Source organism: Globicephala melas, chromosome 7 (genome assembly GCF_963455315.2).
Source record: "Globicephala melas chromosome 7, mGloMel1.2, whole genome shotgun sequence".
NCBI classification, from domain to species: domain Eukaryota; kingdom Metazoa; phylum Chordata; class Mammalia; order Artiodactyla; family Delphinidae; genus Globicephala; species Globicephala melas.
Window position 1 is genome coordinate 92,991,822 of NC_083320.1, and position 18,826 is coordinate 93,010,647.

Genomic DNA, 18,826 nt, shown 5'->3' on the forward strand with positions numbered 1-18,826 from the left:
ACTTACTTCGTTTAGCATAATACCCTCTAGATTCATCCATGTTGTCACAGATGACAAGATTTCATTCCTTTTATGGCTAAGTAATATCCCACTGTGTATATATACACTACATCTTCTTTATTCATCTGTCAGTGGACACTTAGGTTGCTTCCATATCTTGGCTATTGTAATCATAGTGCTGGAGTAAACATAGGGGTGTATATATATTTTTGAATTGGTGTTTTTATTTCTTCAGAAAAATATCCAGAATTGGAAATGCTGGATCGTACCTATTTCTGATTTTTTGAGTGACCTCTATACTGTTCTCTATAATGGCTGTATCAATTTACATTCCTACCAACAGTACACAAGGGTTCCCTTTCCTCGACATTCTCACCAAAACTTATTATTTGTTGTCTTTTTGATAACAGTCATTCTGACAGGTGTGAGGTGATATCTCGTTGCGGTTTCGATTTGTATTTCCCTGATGATTAGCAACATTGAGCATCTTTCCATGTGTCTGTTGCCCATCTGTGTGTCTTCTTTGGAAAAATGTCTACTCAGATACTCTGCCCATGTTTAAATTGGGTTTTTTGGTTTTTTGATGTTGAGTTGTATGAGTAATTTGTATATTTTGGATATCAACCCTTTATCAGATATATCATTTGCAAATATCTGCTCCCATGGGCAGATACTCTGCCCATGTTTAAATTGGGTTTTTTGGTTTTTTGATGTTGAGTTGTATGAGTAATTTGTATATTTTGGATTCAACCCCTTATCAGATATATCATTTGCAAATATCTTCTCCCATTCAGTGGGCAGCATTTCCATTTTGTTAATAGTTTCCTTCACTGTGCAAAAGCTTTTTAGTTTAATGTAGTCCCATTTGTTTATTTTTGCTTTTGTTTCCCTTGCCTGAGGAGACAGATCCAAAAAAATATTGCTAAGGCCAATGTCATTGAACGTACTGCCTATGTTTTCTTCTAGGACTTTTATGGCTTCAGGTCTTACATTTAGGTCTTCAATGCATTTTGAGTTTATTTTTGTATATGGTGTGAGAAAGTCCAGTTTAATTCTTTGACAAGTAGGTATCCAGTTTTCCCACCACAATTTATTGAAGAGGCTGTCTTTTCCCCGTTGTATATGCTTGCCTCCTTTGTTGTAGATTAATTGACCATATAAGTGTGGGTTAATTTCTGAGCTCTCTGTTGTCTTCCATTGGTCTGTGTGTCTGTCTTTGTACCAGTACCATACTGTTTTGATGATGGTAGCTTTGTAGTATAGTTTGAGTCAGGAAGCATGATACCTCCAGCTTTGTTCTTCATTCAAGGTTGTTTTGGCTGTTCAGGTCTTTTCTGTTTCCATGCAACTTTTAGAGTTATTTGTTCTAGTTCTGTGGAAAAAATGCCACTTTTATTTTGCTAGGGATTGCATTGAATCTGTAGATTGCCTAGAGTAGTATGGTCATTTTAACAATATTAATTCCTCCAATCCATGAACATGCTATATATTTCCGTTTGTTTGTATCATCTTCACTTTCTCTCATCAGCGTCTTATAGTGTTCTGAGTACAGGTCTTTTACCTCCTTGGTTAGATTTATTCCTAGATATTTTAATCTTTGTAATGCAATTGTAAATGGGATTGTTTTCTTAATTCCTCTTTCTGATAGTTAAATATTATTGTATAGAAACACAACAGATTTCTGTATATTAATTTTGTACCCTGCAACTTTACTGAATTCATTGGTGAGTTCTAATAGTTTTCTGGAGGCATCTTTAGGATTTTCTATGTATAGTATCATGTCATCTGAACCGGTGACAGTTTTACTTCTGTCTTTCCAATTTGGATTCCTTTTATACCTTTTTCTTGTCTGATTGCTGTGGCTAGGACTTCCAATTCTGTGTTGAATTAAAGTGGCGAGAGTGGGCACCTTTATCTTGTTCCTGATCTTGGAGAAAATACTTTTAGCTTTTCACCATTGAATATGATATTAGCTTTGGGCTTGTCATTATGGCCTTATGTTGAGGTATGTTCCCTCTGTACACACTTTGTTGAGAGTTTTTATCATAAATGGATATTGAATTTTGTCAGAAGGTTTTCTGTGTCTGTTGAGATGATAATATGATTTTTATTCCTCAATTTGTTGGTGTGGTGTATCACATTGATTGATTTGTGGATGTTGAACCATCTTTGCATTCCTGGGATAAATCCCACTTGATCGTGATGTATGATCCTTTCCATGTATTGTTGGCTTCAGTTTGCTAGTTTTTAAGGATTTTTGCATCTATGTTTATCAGGGATATGGGCGTATGATTTTCTTTTTTTGTCTGGTTTTGGTGTCAGTGTGATGCTTGTCTTATATAATGAGTTCGGAAGTGTTTCTTCCTCTGGAATTTTTTTTGAATAGGTTGAGAAATATATGTGTTAATTCTTCTTTAAATGTTTGATAGACTTCACCTGTGAAGCCATCTGGTCTTGGACTTTTGTTTGTTGGGAGTTTTTTTTATTACTGATTCAATATCATCATAGTCAGTTGGTCCATTCATGTTTTCTGTTTCTTCCTGATTCAGTCTTGGGAGATTTTATAGGAGATTTTATAGGATCTCTAGGAGTTTGTCCATTTCTTCTAGGTTGTTCATTTTATTGGCATATAGCTATTCGTAGTAATCTCTTACGATCCTTTGTATTTCTGTGGTGTCGATTGTAACTTCTTTTTCATTTCTGATGATATTGATTTGGGTTCTTTTTTTTTCTTGATGAGTCTGGCTAAAGTTTTATCAATTTTATCTTTTCAAAGAACCGTCTCTTAATTTCATTGATCTTTCCTTTTTTTTTTAAGTCTCTAATTCATTTATTTTTCACTCTGATCATTATTACTTTTTCCCATATAGTAACCTTGGGTTTTGCTTGTTTCTAATTTCTTCATGTGTAAGTTTAGCTTGTTTGAGATTTTTCTTATTTCCTGAGGTAGGCTTGTATCGCTATAAACTTCCCTCTTAGAACTACTTTGGCTGCATTCTGTAGATTTTGGATTGATGTGTTTTCATTTTCATTTGTCTCCAGGTATTTTTTTATTTCCTCTTTCATATCTTCTGTAACCCATTGGTTGTTGAGAACCATATTGTTTAGCCTCTATGTATTAGTGGGTTTTGCAGGTTTTTTTCTTGTAGTTGATTTCTAGTCTCATTGCATGTGGTCGGAAAAAATGCTTGATAGGAATTTAATCTTAAATTTTCTGAGACTTGTTTTGTGGCCTACCATGTGATCTATCCTGGAGAATGTTCCATGTGTACTTGAAAATAATGTGCATTCTGCTACTTTTGGATGGAATGTTCTATATATATATACATCTGTTATCAAGTCCATTTGGTCTAATGTGTCATTTTAAAGCCAGTGTTTCCTTACTGATTTTCTGTCTGGGTGATCTGTCTAGTGATGTAAGTGGGGTGTTAAAGTCCCCTACTGTTTTGTATTATTGTCAATTTCTCCCTTATGTTTGTTAATACTTGCTTTATGTATTTAGGTGCTCCTATGTTGGATGCATATATATTTATAATTGTTAGATCTTCTTGTTGGATTGATCCCTTTATCATTATGTAATGTCCTTCTCATTTCCATTTGCATGGAATACTTTTTTCCATCCCCTCACTTTCAGTCTGAGTGTATCTTTAGATGTGAAGTGAGTCTTGGAAGCAGCATATTTGTGGGTCTTGTTTTTTTATCCATTCAGCCACTCTGTGTCTTTTGATTGGAGCATTAGTCCATTTACATTCAAAGTAATTATTGATAGGTATGTTCTTACTGCCTTTTTGTGACTTGCTTTCGGGTTGTTTTTGTATTTCTATTTTGTTCTTTCTTCTTTTTGCTTTCTTCTTCCCTGTGATTTGATGACTATCTTTAGTGTTAATATGAATTCCTTTCTCTTTTGTGTGTGTGTATCTGTTATAGATTTTTGGCTTATGGTTACCATCAGATTTATATATAGCAACCTATGTACATACATTATTATTTTAAGTTGATGATCTCTCAAGTTCAAATGCATTTCAACAACCCTGTGTTTTTACTCTCCTCACCCACATTTAATGTTTTTGACATATTTTATGTCTTTTTATTTTGTGTATTTCTTAACTACTTATTGTGGATATAGATGATTTTACTACTTTTGTCTTTTAACCTTCCTGCTAGCCTTATATGTGGTTGATCTACTACCTCTACCATATATTTGCCTTTACCAATGAGAATTTTTCTTTGTAATTTTCCTATTTCTAGTTGTGGCCTTTTGATTGTTTGTTTTTGGCTGCTCTGCGCAGCTTGCAGTACCTTACTTCCCTGACCAGGGATTGAACCCGGGCCCCCACAGTGGAAGTGTGGAGTCTTAACCACTGGACCGCCAGAGAATTCCCTAGTTGTGGCCTTTCTTTCCCCATTTGAGAAGTCCCTTTAACATTTCTTACAAAGCCAGTTTCGTGGTGCTGAACTCTTAGCTTTTGCTTGTCTGTAAAACATTTTATCTTTCCTTTAAATTTGAATGATAGCCTCCCTTGCCAGATACAGTATTCTTGATTGTAGGTTTATTAACTTCAGTTACTTTAAATATATGGTTCCATTCCCTTCTGGCCTACAAAGTTTCTGCTGAAAAGTCAGCTGACAGTTTTATAGGAGTTCCTTTGTATGTATCTAGTTACTTTTCCCTTGATGCTTTTAATATTCTCTATCTTTAATTTTTGCCTAATTACACTGTGACTTGGTGTGGACCTCTTTGGGTTGATCTTATTTGGGACCCTCTGTACTTCGTGGACCTGGATATCTGTTTCCTTTCCAAGGTTACGGAAGTTTTCTGCTATTGTCTTCAAATGCATTCTCTGCCACTTTTTTCTCCTTCTGGGACCCCTATAATGTGAATGTTAGTCTGCTTGATGTTGTCCCAGAGGTCACTTAAACTGTCCTCATTTTTTTAAATTCTTTCTTTTTTTCTGTTCAACTTGAGTGGTTTAGACTACTTTGTCTTCCAGTTCACTGAATTGTTGCTCTGTATCAACTAATCTACTGTTGGTTCCTTCTAGTGTATTTATTTGTTACTATATTCTTCATCTCTGTTTGGTTCTTCTTTATATTTAATAACTCTGTTAAACTTCTCATTGTGTTTATCCATTCTTCTCTCAAGTGAATTGAGCATCTTTATGACCATTACCTTGATTTTTTTTTTTTTTTTGTCACGCTGCATGGCTTATGAGATCTTAGCTCCCCAACCAGGGATTGAACCCAGGCCCCCGCAGTCAAAGCACCAAGTCCTAACCATTGGACCACCACCAGGGAATTCCCTACCTTGAACTCTTTATTGGGTAAATTGCTTATCTCCACTTCACTTAGCTCTTCTTCTGGGGTTTTATCTTGTTCCTTTGTTTTGAAAATACTCCAGTGTCACCTTATTTTGCCTGATTCTCTGTTTTTATTTCTATGTATTAGGTAGGTCGATTATGCTTCCTGATCTTGGAGAAGTGGCCCTATGTAGGAGACATCGTATAGGGCCCAGCAACACACTCACCTCTGTTCACCAGAGCGATACGCTCTAGGGGGTGCCTGCGGTATGAGCTGTGTAGGCCCTTCTGTTATGGCAGGGCTGACTTCTGTGGGCATGCTGGTAGGCTTGGCTGGCCCCCAGCCCAGTTGGTTGCCAAGCGCTACCTAGTGCAGAGCCTGCTGGTTACTGGTGGGCAGCACAGGTCCCAGGACTGGTGCTGGCCCACTATTTGGCAGGGCCCAACCCTGGGCCCTCTTGTGGGCAGGGCCAGATCCTAGGGTGGCTGGGGGCTTGGGAGGAAAGGGGTCTACAGCTACTACTGGCCTGCTGGTAGATGAGGCTTTATCCTTGTGTGGTTGGCTGCTTGGCCTGGGGCTTCCCAGGACTAGTGCTGACTGGCTGGTGGCCGGGCCTGGCCCATGTGCTAACAGGCTAGAGGGAGGATTCCAAAATGGCGCTTGCCAGCACCAGTGTCCTCACGATAGAATGAGCTCCCAAAAAAGGCTGCTGCTAACATCTGTGTCCCCAGGGTGAGTCCCAGTTGCCTTCTGCTTGTTTAGGAGGCTCTCCAAGATCAGCAAGTGGGTCTGACCCTGTCTCCTTTCAGATTACCACTTCTGCCCCAGGTCTCAGAGCATGTGAGATTTTACATGCACCCTTTAAGTGGATTTTCTGTTTCCCGTGGGGGCTTCAGTTCTCCCAAATGCAAGCCCCACTGGCCTTCAAAGCCAGACATTCTAGCGGGCTTGTCTTCCTGGTGCAGGATCCACAGCCTGGGGAACCCGATATAGGACTCAGACCTCTCACTCCTTGGGGGGAATTTCTGCAGTTGTGATTATCCTCCTATTTGTTGGTTGCCTACGTTGGGGGTATGGTTGTGGACTATGCCACATCTCTGCCCTTCCTACCCATCTCTTTGTGGTTCCTTCTTTATATCTTTGGTTGTAGAAGATCTCTTCTGCTAGTCTTCTGGTTGTTCTCATCAATAGTCGCTCTGTAAATAGTTATTTTGGTGTGCCCATGGGAGGAGGTGAATTCAAGGTCTTCCTACTCTACGATCTTGGCCAGTCCTCCCAGCCTTTTCTTTTAACCTTTGTTCTCTGAAACATTTCAATAGAGTTTATTTTAAGCAACTTTTCATTCAGATAGTCAACAGAACGACAGATGTTTCCCTATAAAACAAAATATCTTTCGAAACTATAATGAAGGAATAGAGCTTTTCTCATTTTCTTTTTACATTTATAATTCAAGGAGGTTTGTGAAACTCATTAATTTAAGTATTGACATCTTTGCTACTTAATATTGGAATATGAAATTTCCACTTTGGTTTTTGTAACAACAGACCAAGCATGAATTGGGCCCTTGGGATTAAAATCAACTCTCTACTTACAAATTAGAGATTCAGACACCATTATCACTGGGCTTTCTCAGTAGACTTAACATGGCAACTTGGAAATAAAAGTCTTCTTTCTGTCTTCTATATAGCATTTAGGAATTTTAAGTTTCTATGTCAGTTGTAAACTGGGTTATCTGGCTTTTGTCCTATCCCTCTCCTGTTTATCATTAGTACTTATCTCTCACAGAAGAATATACAAATGTATTTTAACACATCATTGACTCGGGGATTTTTGCAGAAACGAACGCCTGTGGCCAGCGATTTGTTATGTAAGTGAATATTGAAACACCCATGTTTGAGTAAATATCAACTTTTTTTGCACTTAATGTATTTTTTTTAATAAATTTATTTATTTATTTGTTTATTTTTGGCTGAGTTGGGTCTTTGTTGCTGCACGCGGGCTTCCTCTAGTTGCAGCAAGTGGGGGCTACTCCTCGTTGTGGTGCACAGGCTTCTCACTGCAGTGGCTTCTCTTGTTGCGGAACATAGGCTCTAGGCGTGCGGGCTTCAGTAGCTGTGGCTTGCAGGCTCAGTAGTTGTGGCACACGGGCTTAGTTGCTCCACAGCGTGTGGGATCTTCCCGGACCAGGGTTCAAACCCGTGTCCCCTGCATTGGCAGGCACATTCTTAACCACTCTACCACCAGGGAAGCCCTGCACTTAATGTATTTATTTGAAACTTTGTACATGTCTTACTAAAGCATTCTAATATTTCATTAGAGTGTGATAGGCAGTATAGCAGTCAACTCTGTGCAGGGGAACAGAACATGTATTACAAATATACTGTGTTTCACTGCACTTTCCCCTGGAAGAGCAGTCTCTACACTTTCTGGCGGCATTTTTATTTTTAGTCCTGTGCGTATTATTTCCTTTAGAATATGTGCTTTTACCTGATAGTCAACAAGGTGGATCTTTGTGGGGCGCTCTTTTAGAAATGCCACAGAAAGACCAGGTACAGGACTACCACTATATTCACCAGAATGGTCACTTACCCATTCTCTAGCTACTGCTAACGAAAATTGCTTGTAAGTCATTTTATTCTGTGCATTAATGCTACAGTTAATTTTAAATGCATTGAATAAACCACAATTACTCAAATAGAAACCCACTTTCTTATACCATTTTTGAGTTTTCCAGAGGATATTGAAGTTTGCCAGATACTGACCAGATTGATCAACTCCTTTAATATATTTATTATACTCTAATATTCAGGTGGGCTTAGTTATCTAATGGCCAGTCCTCCTGTCTTCCTTTCCTGTAGATGCTGTGTAGGCATCATGAATAGTTGTCACTGTGTAGACTAGCCTCTTGTCTTTCCGTAAGAAGAATCACTTCTCCCGTCCGTAAGAATGTCATTTCTCCCCCTGTAGATTTTTAGATTTCTCCTTTAATTGGTGTGGTAGACCACGATTCTCTCTTATAATCCCACAAACTCTGGTTTTATTTTTCAACAATATTTCAGATGTGGACACACTGTTTTAATAATTGTCTTGGTAAACATGGTGCCATGAACCAAGGTGATTGTAGGACCAATAATAGTTTCTTGCAGTTTCTTTCCTTCACCCATGTAAATCCAAGGTTGCATATATATCCAGTTTCACTTTTGCTAACCATCCTGACCAAAGTTCCATATTTTGTAAGTTTTCCGTGATTATAGGTTTTGAATCTGAGTCGTCCTATCCACTTTATCATTGCCTCCTCAAGTGATAGCTCTTGTTTGGGTATATAGATCAATTGAAATTTTGGTAGAAAATAATCCAAAAAAGTTTTAACTTTTGAAATTCTGTCTGCAGGAAGTAGAGTTTCTGAGTTATTGTTAAAGTGAAGAAATGTCATTATTTGTTCGAACCTTCTTCTTGTCATAATCTTTGGAAAGATAGGTGTTTCAAGTAAGGGATCAGTCAACCAATATTCTTTCCAGTGTGACTTTCTTATTTGTCCCATCAAAATTATTAATCCAAGAAACTTCATCATGTCACTATTGGTTACATCTGTCCATTTTAAAGCCTTATCATACTTTTTATATGATTTTTCATTCTGTGTACGATACAAGTTTGTTTGAGAAGCAACCAGCTTGAAAAAGTTGTTACCAAAAATTAATTCTGTTATTTCACTAACACTTTGTGTGTTGTTACATTAATAGTTACATCTAACACATCTGTAAAATGTTATAATTTTTGTGAAATGTTGTCTTCAATCCACTCTTCTGTAGAAGCAAAGGAGCATTCTCTAGCACCTTGAGTTTCATTTTCACTTTCCTTATTAGGATCAATCACTAAGGTTTTTTGTCTTTTTGTTGGTCTGATGTTCACGTCATCTAAATCAGAACTACATTCTGAAGAACTGTCGTCTTCTGAGACACTAGTATATATGTCGCTCGGATAGTCAGAAAAAGTATCTGCATAAAATTCACTGAAAAATTCTTCTTCACTCAAAATTTTGTGATGTATCATTTTTGAAAATTTTATGGTAATAAACTTGCATTTATAACATACACAAGGTTGGAACAAAAACCTAATGGAGCAAAATGTGAATGATAATGACAATCATAAGCTGTCCTTGATCAATTTTAAGCTCTAACAACTTCGCACAGTGATGTTAATTGTATCACTCTCTAAAAACATATTGATACGTCTCTGGTCAATGACATATGGGTAACAAAAGACGTATTAATACATCTCCAGTCAATAATGTGTTAAAATATTGATATTCATATTTTTGTATTACCATTGATTAACATGAATAGGGGTTAATATCCAAAACAAAGCAATTTAAAAATTAATTATTGGGGTCATCTTAACCCTACTTATATCAAGATTTGAATAAATCAATGGCTAAAGTTTATTACTTCCATTAAAACTTTAAGACTAATCAGGAAGTAGTAGTGTTTTTATTTCTACTGTTTTCATAGAATGTAAACATACTTTTTTCAATTCTGTTAATCATGGAAAATTCTAGATCTCTTACAAAAGTAGATAGACTAGCCTAATGAAACCCCATATACTCATCACCCAATTCAACCATTGTCAGTCCATGGCCAATTTTGTTTTACCCATTTCCCCCCTGCCCTCTTATTTTGAAGCAAACCTCAGCTATCATTTCATCCATAAATACTTTAGTAAAAATATACCTTTTCAATCTTAGCATCTTCCACAGCAGCAGTTTAGTGCAGTGAACATTTGTCTTGTGCCTCTTGTTTAGAAGGTAGACAATAAACATACTATAGTGATTATTAAAATGAGAAAGAAATAGGCACTCTCCTAAACAAACTTATGGTATAGTGGGAATGGGGGAAGATAAGTGTTCATTAATTTGGTCTTCCTTGATGATAACAAGTGTTATTAAAATATTAAAAAGTCAGATTTTTTAATGCCTCATAAAATGGGTATTTTTTGTTTCTAACAATGTGAGCTGATATGAATTATAAAAGTTTTTTATCCTTTAATGCCACTGTGATGACAAATGAGATTGAGAATTGGTGCTAAATATTTTTTAAGTATTTAAATTTCCTTATTTAACTTAATTTCTTGATAACAGTTTTTTTCTGGTACATACACTGTTTCAAAGCATGATTTTATGTGACATGAACAGATATTCAATACCTATCAGATATTTTTTCTTAGCTGCTGTTTCTACTACTGAAGAGCCTAAAAGTCCCTGAGGCAATTTCTATACTGAGGCTGATTTTACATGAAAGAGCTTTGCTCTAAAAGCATTTCCTTTTGAGTTGTCTCTGAATTCAAAATTGTTATCAGTGGAACCGTGGAACTAATAGTATATAGGCTCTTGGGTCCATGTCACCTGCCCGCTTGACTACAGGCTCCCGGGACAGCTAGGAGATCTGTGGCAATGAGCAGGTTCAGCTGGAAAGGGCATGTTTCTACCCCAGAACCTGTTCAAGTTGTCCTTTCCTTATCACTGCACATATAATAACTCCAATGAAATGTTAAAAATGTTGCTTCTTTGTTTAAGAAAAAAATGTGTATTGAGTGTGTGGAAGAAAAAAAGCTGTATGTTCCTTATTTCACCAGTATTGGTTAAAAAATTTTTTTACATTTATGTATTGCCACAGTGACCTCATGTGGGGAAAACATTTATTTCACACATTTTTATTAACTCTTAATCATTGTACAAATAGGTTTCAAACTGAAATTCAGACGGTGAATAAACAGTTCCCATGTGAGCCATTCAAATTTTTGGAGCCAACTTTAAGACTGGAGTATTGTGAAGCATTAGCTATGCTTAGGGAAGCTGGAATTGAAATGGGAGATGAAGATGATCTAAGGTTTGTTTGTCTTTGTGATTTTTAAAACTTTAGTAATTAGATTTAAGATACAAAAGAATAAATATATTGATGAATGATGGTTTTTTCACCCAGTTGATAAACTTCAGTTTTATTAATTTTGGTATATAGTATCATGCTTGTTTTGTTCAATGTGTGATCTGAAATAAAATGTTATGTTTAGGGCTTCCCTGGTGGCGCAGTGGTTGAGAGTCCACCTGCCGATGCAGGGGACACGGGTTCATGCCCCGGTCCGGGAAGATCCCACATGCCGCGGAGCAGCTGGGCCCGTGAGCCATGGCCACTGAGCCTGCGCGTCCGCAGCCTGTGCTCCGCAATGGGAGAGGCCACAACAGTGAGAGGCCCGCGTACAGCCAAAAAAAAAAAATGTTATGTTTAATGTGGTTTGCCTAAGCTTCAGTATTTTTGTTTATAAACACCATTTTTGTGCATTTTTCCCCCTGCTTCATATTTGTAATGCTTTAAAGAAAATATAGGGCCCTTTGCCTGTGATTTTATCATCTAATATGTGAACTCTCTTTTTAAATCAGTGGTGTTAGAGGGTATAGACAACAGCCTAAATCTGTCCCCATACAGGATTAGGGTATGAAACTTTTAAAGATCTCTAAAAGTTATACAAGTCACTGATCTTTGATATAACTGTATTATATTATCTAAATTTAGATCAAACAATTTATAATTTTGAAATTAATTATATAGTTTAATAAAGATTAGAGATTTCTGTCTACTTATGTTTTATTCAAGGGTTCTTAAGTTAAAATATTTAAGCCAACACAATAATTCATATCAATATAGGAAGGGAAGGTTTTTTTTTTAGGGTTTTTTAAAAAACATATTTCACCCAAAACCCTTCATTTACCTTTATTTGTTTAACAAATATATATGTGTTTGTGTGTACACATATGTATATATATTGTTTTAATCATCCTGTACATTGCTAGATGACATTTTAAGGAAAACCATAAATCCTATAATTACTTTAAGTTGGATAATATTTTTGTAAGTATTTTGGAAATTTTTCTTAAATAGGATAGAACTTAAAGTAGCAAAGTCCTGGCTATAGAAATGTAATTGGTTTATATATATACACTGTTAACATTTTACTTGGAAATACTGATTTTTGTTTTGTAAATCTTTGATAAAGAGTAAAAAAGGAGAGACCATTTTGGAGTAGAACCATTTAATGGCAAGAGAAGCCTATGTTGGTATGGTAAACTTTCATTATCTGTAATTGTAGGAAACTACTTCATCCATGCTATTTGTGAATCAGTGAATTGCTAAATTCTATTTATTTAAATATTATTGAGCAGCACCTACTAACTGTACCAGGTGCACTCATAACTGGTTTCCAGTAGTAGTTGCCTTTTTAAAAAGGAGCAGAATAGACAACTATGTATTTTGGCTAAATTTTTTATCCTTTGAGAACTTCAAATAGAAGAGGTTCCTTATTAACTTAAAACTCTTTTAAGTTGCTGTTTGATCTTCAAACATCTGATTTCCTGTTTCTTTTTCAGTACACCAAATGAAAAACTGTTGGGTCGTTTGGTAAAGGAAAAGGTAAGGACTCTTGTACATGCTGGATTTCTTTTTATAAATTTGAAACATACCCTGGAACTAGAGAACAGTTGTAAGGGGGGCTAATCTTCCTAGAATGGTAATATTCCAGAATAAATAAAAACCAAGGGGGATAATATATTTTTTTTAATTCTTAGGAAAATAAAAAGTACTCAGACAGGCTTTGCCCAAATGGTATGATTAGGTCAGTATTTGATTTTTGTATAAGTTGTACTGAGGTACCTCTAAAGTGATGTCTAGGTCTGATTGTCAGATTAGTTAGAGAGGACCTCAAGATGATTTTAAATTATTTAGAAATGGTCTTCCCTCACTACCCTTGCTAATTCATGGGAGTAGAGGGTGAATGAATTTCCTTTATGCCTCTTACATGAAAGCTACTTTCCTATCTCATTTTCTAAAATTCCAAAGAAGAGAAAAACTAAACTTAGTGTGATCTTTAAAGAAATTAAGAAAATTGTGTAATTGAATAAAAACAGTCCTTGAGCTCCTCCTGCTGGTTGCACTCAAAACTGTTCAACTGACTGGGGAACTAGCCTGTTTGTGAAACTGCATAGTACTGAGTTTATACCTTTAAAATGATGTTTCAGTAGGGCCATTTCTAATTTGTCAGCTCTGTTGACATTCTCTCTATGCTCCAGTTTTAGGAAAAATGTTTAACATCAAAACAGTTGAAACGTGACTGGTTTCTTTTTAACTAAATGTAGGTCACATATTCTTTCTAACAAAAGTATCATAATTTCATGTTAATGTTATCTATTTCAATTGTAGTTTTCATCTAAGAAAACTACCAAATTAGTATCTAAAATATTAAATATCTAAGTGAAAATTTAAATTACTGGGGGGAATAATCAAGGTTTTTTTAAGATGAATATAGTAAAAGACGTCAGTTTTTCCCAAAATAATTTATAGATTTAATGTAGTTTTTGTAAAACCCAATGAGATTTGGGATAATTTAACAAAAATAGTTATAAAATGCATCTGAAAAACTAAATGAGCTAGAATTACAATGCAAAAAAATGAAAATCAAAGAAGTTTATCACAGCATAATTTTCAATGGAGGAGAAATTGTAAAGATATTACAAGTCCAAAAAAAGAAAACGAAAAATGCATATTTGAACTATGATCGAATAGTCAACAACTCCTAAAAATTAAGTATATTGGAAGAATTTATAACATGGCAAAATACTGTAGGATACAGGTGTTACTTGAAAGAAGCAGAATAGTTACTGTATATAGAGTGTAATTACAGTAATTTTGAAGAACAAAACATGTATAAAAAAGACAGTTAATTGAAATGGTTGCCTTTTTACTTTAATTAAACTTCTTAAAAATCTGTTTTAATCATATTTATTCTTTTTATAGTATGATACAGATTTTTATATTCTTGATAAATATCCATTGGCTGTAAGACCTTTCTATACCATGCCTGACCCAAGAAATCCTGTAAGTAATTTGATTTTAAATAACCTGTTTGGGGGAAGAGGGAAAACTTTATTGTCACTGTGTCAAGTTGTACAATGGGAATAATGGTTTTCATTAGTAACTTGCAGTTTTGATGGACACGTTTTTATATGTATTGCTACTAGTTTCTGTCAGTCAGATCAAAATGATACTGTGAAATTTGAATATTCTAGAAAATTAGTCCACAGAACCTGTATTAAAAATAATTTTCATGTGTTTCTTTTTTTAATTTATTATTATTATTTTTGTGGGGGGCTGTGTTGGGTCTTCTTTGCTGTGTGCAGGCTTTTCTCTAGTTGCAGCGAGCAGGGGTTACTCTTTGTGGCACTGCGTGGGCTTCTCATTGTGGTGGCTTCTCTTGTTGCGGAACACAGGCTCTAGGCGTGTGGGCTTCAGTAGTTGTGGTGCAGGTGCTCAGTAGTTGTGGCACACAGGCTTAGTTGCTCTGCGGCATGTGGGATATTCCCGGACCAGGGCTCGAACCCGTGTCCCCTGCATTGACAGGCGGATTCTTAACCACTGCGCCACCAGGGAAGTTCCTCATGTCATTTTTAAAGATATATGAGGAAGTAACACTATATAAACAACAAATACTATTAATAGATTTGAAGACTTTACCAAATCATTTTATCATTGACCTTGAACTAAGAATTCACATTCTATCCTGGTAGTTAATCTAAATAATGTCTTGTGGCTTTTCATTGTTTTTCCTCTGCACTGGTTCCCCAACTTTAGTGGGCATCAGAACCACTTGGAGGGCTTTTAAACCACAGATTGATGGACCCCATCACCAGACTTTCTGATTAGTTGGTCTGGGGTGGGGCTTGATAATTGGTATTTCTGATAAGGTAATACTGAAGCTACCAGTCCAGGAATCACACTTTGAGAACCATTGGTTTATTGAAAGACGGGGAAAGAAGTTAAAACCTGATAAGGAATAGTTTGAGCTATGGTAAATTGATGTTCAATTTACTTTCCTTAAAATAATGGCGTTTTAAAAGTTAAAAAGACTAACACCTGTTGATAATTTGAAGTTCCAAAAGTGATCTCAAAATCATATCACACTTAAAAAATTTCAGATGATAAAGTGAAACAAGAATCAGCACTACTTCTTGAAAGAAGATATAATGTTCTGATTTGTTGTTGGAAGGTATGGGAGAAGGGGAACATAAAATCTGATAGAGGCAAGGAAGAACTTATTATTCAACCCTCACTAGTTTAATCCTGTTTTAGAGAAACAAATCATGTTTATTGGAGCAGGTTCCATCATTAATTGTAGGAAAAAATGGACTTGCTCTTCATGCAACAAAGGGTGTTTTTCCACATATGTGTGATAGGGTGATAGCCACTTGAGTGGTATTTTTTTATTTGTTTTTCCTGCAGAAACTGTCCAACTCTTATGATATGTTCATGAGAGGAGAAGAAATACTGTCAGGAGCTCAAAGAATACATGATCCTCAGCTGCTAACAGAGAGAGCCTTACATCATGGAATTGGTAAACAACTTAAATATATTGAGGAAGGCCATGTATATTCTGAAAATAATAAATTTTAAAACCCTTTAAAGAATTTTCAGAAACAGTCATTTGTTTTAATCTTCATTGTACAGTAATTGCTTTTGCAATTTTTTTAAGCTAAATAAGATGATAAATTATGTGGGGTTTTTTTTATGTTTGTTTTGTAGATTTGGAGAAAATTAAGGCATACATTGATTCCTTCCGCTTTGGAGCCCCTCCTCATGCTGGTGGAGGCATTGGTAATATTTCTTTGTATTATGACAGTATTTCCAACCCAGATTTCATTTGTCAAAGTGTTCATTCAGTTCTAACGAAATTTCTTCAGCATTAGACTCCAAAAAGTAAATTCTGTATATTGTTATTGCTTACAAATAAGTTCACAAGTGCTAAGTGTAATACAAATTTGAATTATAAGAATTTTTTAAGTGAGTTACGACTAAATGAAAATTTGATTTTGAGTATCCTCTTTTCTTTCTGTACCCATGAGTTCATTCAGGTTAGCCCAGATTAAAGCTCTCCCTCAGGTTAGTTCAGATTGCTGCTAAATGTTTTTGTTGAAATGTAACATTTCATTGGCTTTTAGAACCACTTCTAGAGTATATGTAAGATGCTGCTCTGTGATTGAAAATGAGTAAATATTTAACTTAACTTTTGGATGTCCGTATCAAAAACTCTTAAGTTTTCTATTGTTTGTTTTGGGGTTTTTGGTAAACAGGTAATATACTTACAAAAATTTCAAATTCAAAGCATATAGAAGAGTGTACATTCACCTCCCTACAGAAAACTATTGTTTCTAGTTTCCTCTTTGCCTTTGCAAAGATAATCTTTAATATGCAAAGCTACATGTACTTTTTAAAATACATTTTTTATACAAATTATAGTATATTATATAAACCGTTCAATACCTTGCATTTTTCACTTACTATATTTTGTAAGTTGTTCCTTATCAATACTTGAGCTTTTTCATTCATTTTTAATCACTACATAGAATCCATTGAAAGGGTGCATGGTAATCTTGTTAACCAGCTTCCTATTGATAGAAATGTAGGGTATTACCAGCCTTTTGTTATTACAAACAATGCTACATTGAATATATACATAGTTTAAATTTCAATGGGAAATTTATGGCTATTTTCTCTTAGAATATTGAATGATGCGCATTTTGCATGATATTTTACAGACTTTTGTAACTGACTATGTAAATTTTCATCGTGCTTGTGAAGAAAGACACTTGAATGGTTATCAAAATACTACCTATTTTTGTTAATTAATATTTGAGTGGAAGATGGGATATGGTGATTTCTTTTTTTTTTTGATTAGTGTTAGGTTACTATAGTACAAGGTTCAAATTTACGTCTGCAGATGTTTTTGAGTAAGGAATAGAAATATAAGTATTAATTCTTTTATTTATATTACTTTTAGATGTCAAATGTATTAAACTTAAAAGTTGTTGATATATAAAAGTATTCTTTGACCTTGCCTTCTTTGTGGGATGTATTAGCCTGCTACAATTCAGTGAACTAGATATATCATATTGCACACAAAAAGTTTCATTTGCTAGCTTTGCTGTGTTTCCCAGGTGATACTTGTTCTTAATTCTTGTCAGTAATATAGTATTTAAGTCACATGTCAAAATCAGCCTCTTCTACATTCAAAACATTTAGTACAATAATGTATTATAGAGTCTTTTATGCTAGGAACCATCATGTTTCATGTGTATTGAATTATAATAAATTTCTGGTAACTTCTGTTAAATCAAATTTCCGTGAACAAGTTTATGACTTTCGTCTTACACTGATGGCCTGGACTACATAATTAAAATCTGGTCTCATTTGAAAACATAATAATAGGCTTATAAAATATTTTTTGTTTGTTTAGATCATAAATTTTGGATATTTACATAGATTTTTGTAGTTCACATTTCACAGAATCCATACAACTTAAGAATATCTCATTTAGTCCTTCCCACATACAGCATCATCTGTTTCTGAATCAGACCCAAAATATTCCATTTTAAACTCAAAATAATAGAAGTCATTTTTCTTCCTAACAAGGAAAAGCATTTTGTTGATCAGTGATATTATTTTGGTAGTTTTCAATAGGTAAAGACCCTGGGAGATTTTCAGAAAATGAATTAATGATTATTTTGTTTTCTCCAGGGTTGGAACGAGTGACTATGCTGTTTTTGGGCTTGCACAATGTTCGTCAGACCTCAATGTTTCCACGTGACCCCAAACGACTTACTCCTTAAGGAAACTGTTGCTTTTTATTCTTTCCAGTACCTGCTATTAATCAGGCTGTACCTTAGGTACTTAAAATATGCAATAAAATAAATGTCTTATCCAAAGTGCCACAATTACTTTTGGACTAATTCAGTATAGGTTACTTTAAAAGAGAAGATTTTTATAACTTCGGACATGCTTCAGTAGGAAATGGTTGAACATTTTAATGAAAAATTCATATTGTTATGTTAAACGTTCATATATTGCATTACTACAATAAATGTTAACAGCAATTTTAAACAGTTAATATTGTGTAAATTTTCTTTTCTATATTGCAGTGGCTACAATATTAATGTCTTACATTTTCAATATTTGGTCTTATTTTTTTAAATTCTGACGTTGAGGTAAGAATTTTAGGGGAGTATCTGAGATTTTAATGAATGTATAATTGGCATATCATGGAAAATTAGGCAGAAAATATCAATTCTTAAAAATTGTGCTCAGAAATGTAAAGCAGGTGAGAATACTGGTTAGAAAATATACAATATAATACATTGTTAAATAATCTAAACCTGAATTTCAATAAAATTTTAAAGCTAATTATAGTTGTTTCTGTGTAACTTCATGGCAATGTGATTTTATAACTGGTTCTTGGCATTTATAATTTGGGAGAAGAAAAAAAATAGACATCCCGTTTATGTAAATGATTAAAAGCAAATGAAAACTGATATATGCATAACATGTATTAATCAAGAGGTAAATTCAGATGGGTGTAAGGATACAGTTCTTAAAGCTGAAAGCTTGGGTTGCTTTAATAGTTTATTTCACATAGATTAAAAAATACTGCAGAGGGG

The 18,826-nt window shown here is 34.9% G+C and overlaps 1 protein-coding gene across 2 annotated transcripts in view; it reads left to right on the top strand.

The window, feature by feature from the left end:
• DARS1 (aspartyl-tRNA synthetase 1) overlaps positions 1 to 18,575 on the top strand; it is a 67,413-nt gene extending 48,838 nt beyond the window's left edge. For both annotated transcript variants that reach the window (XM_030883054.3, XM_060302484.1), the window contains exons 11-16: positions 11,034 to 11,180; positions 12,713 to 12,755; positions 14,136 to 14,216; positions 15,618 to 15,729; positions 15,918 to 15,989; positions 17,910 to 18,575. In XM_030883054.3, the coding sequence (XP_030738914.1) occupies positions 11,034 to 11,180; positions 12,713 to 12,755; positions 14,136 to 14,216; positions 15,618 to 15,729; positions 15,918 to 15,989; positions 17,910 to 18,001 (547 nt within the window). In that variant the 3' untranslated portion in view covers positions 18,002 to 18,575. The remainder of the gene's footprint in view (positions 1 to 11,033; positions 11,181 to 12,712; positions 12,756 to 14,135; positions 14,217 to 15,617; positions 15,730 to 15,917; positions 15,990 to 17,909) is intronic.
• Positions 18,576 to 18,826: the final 251 nt, after the last annotated feature.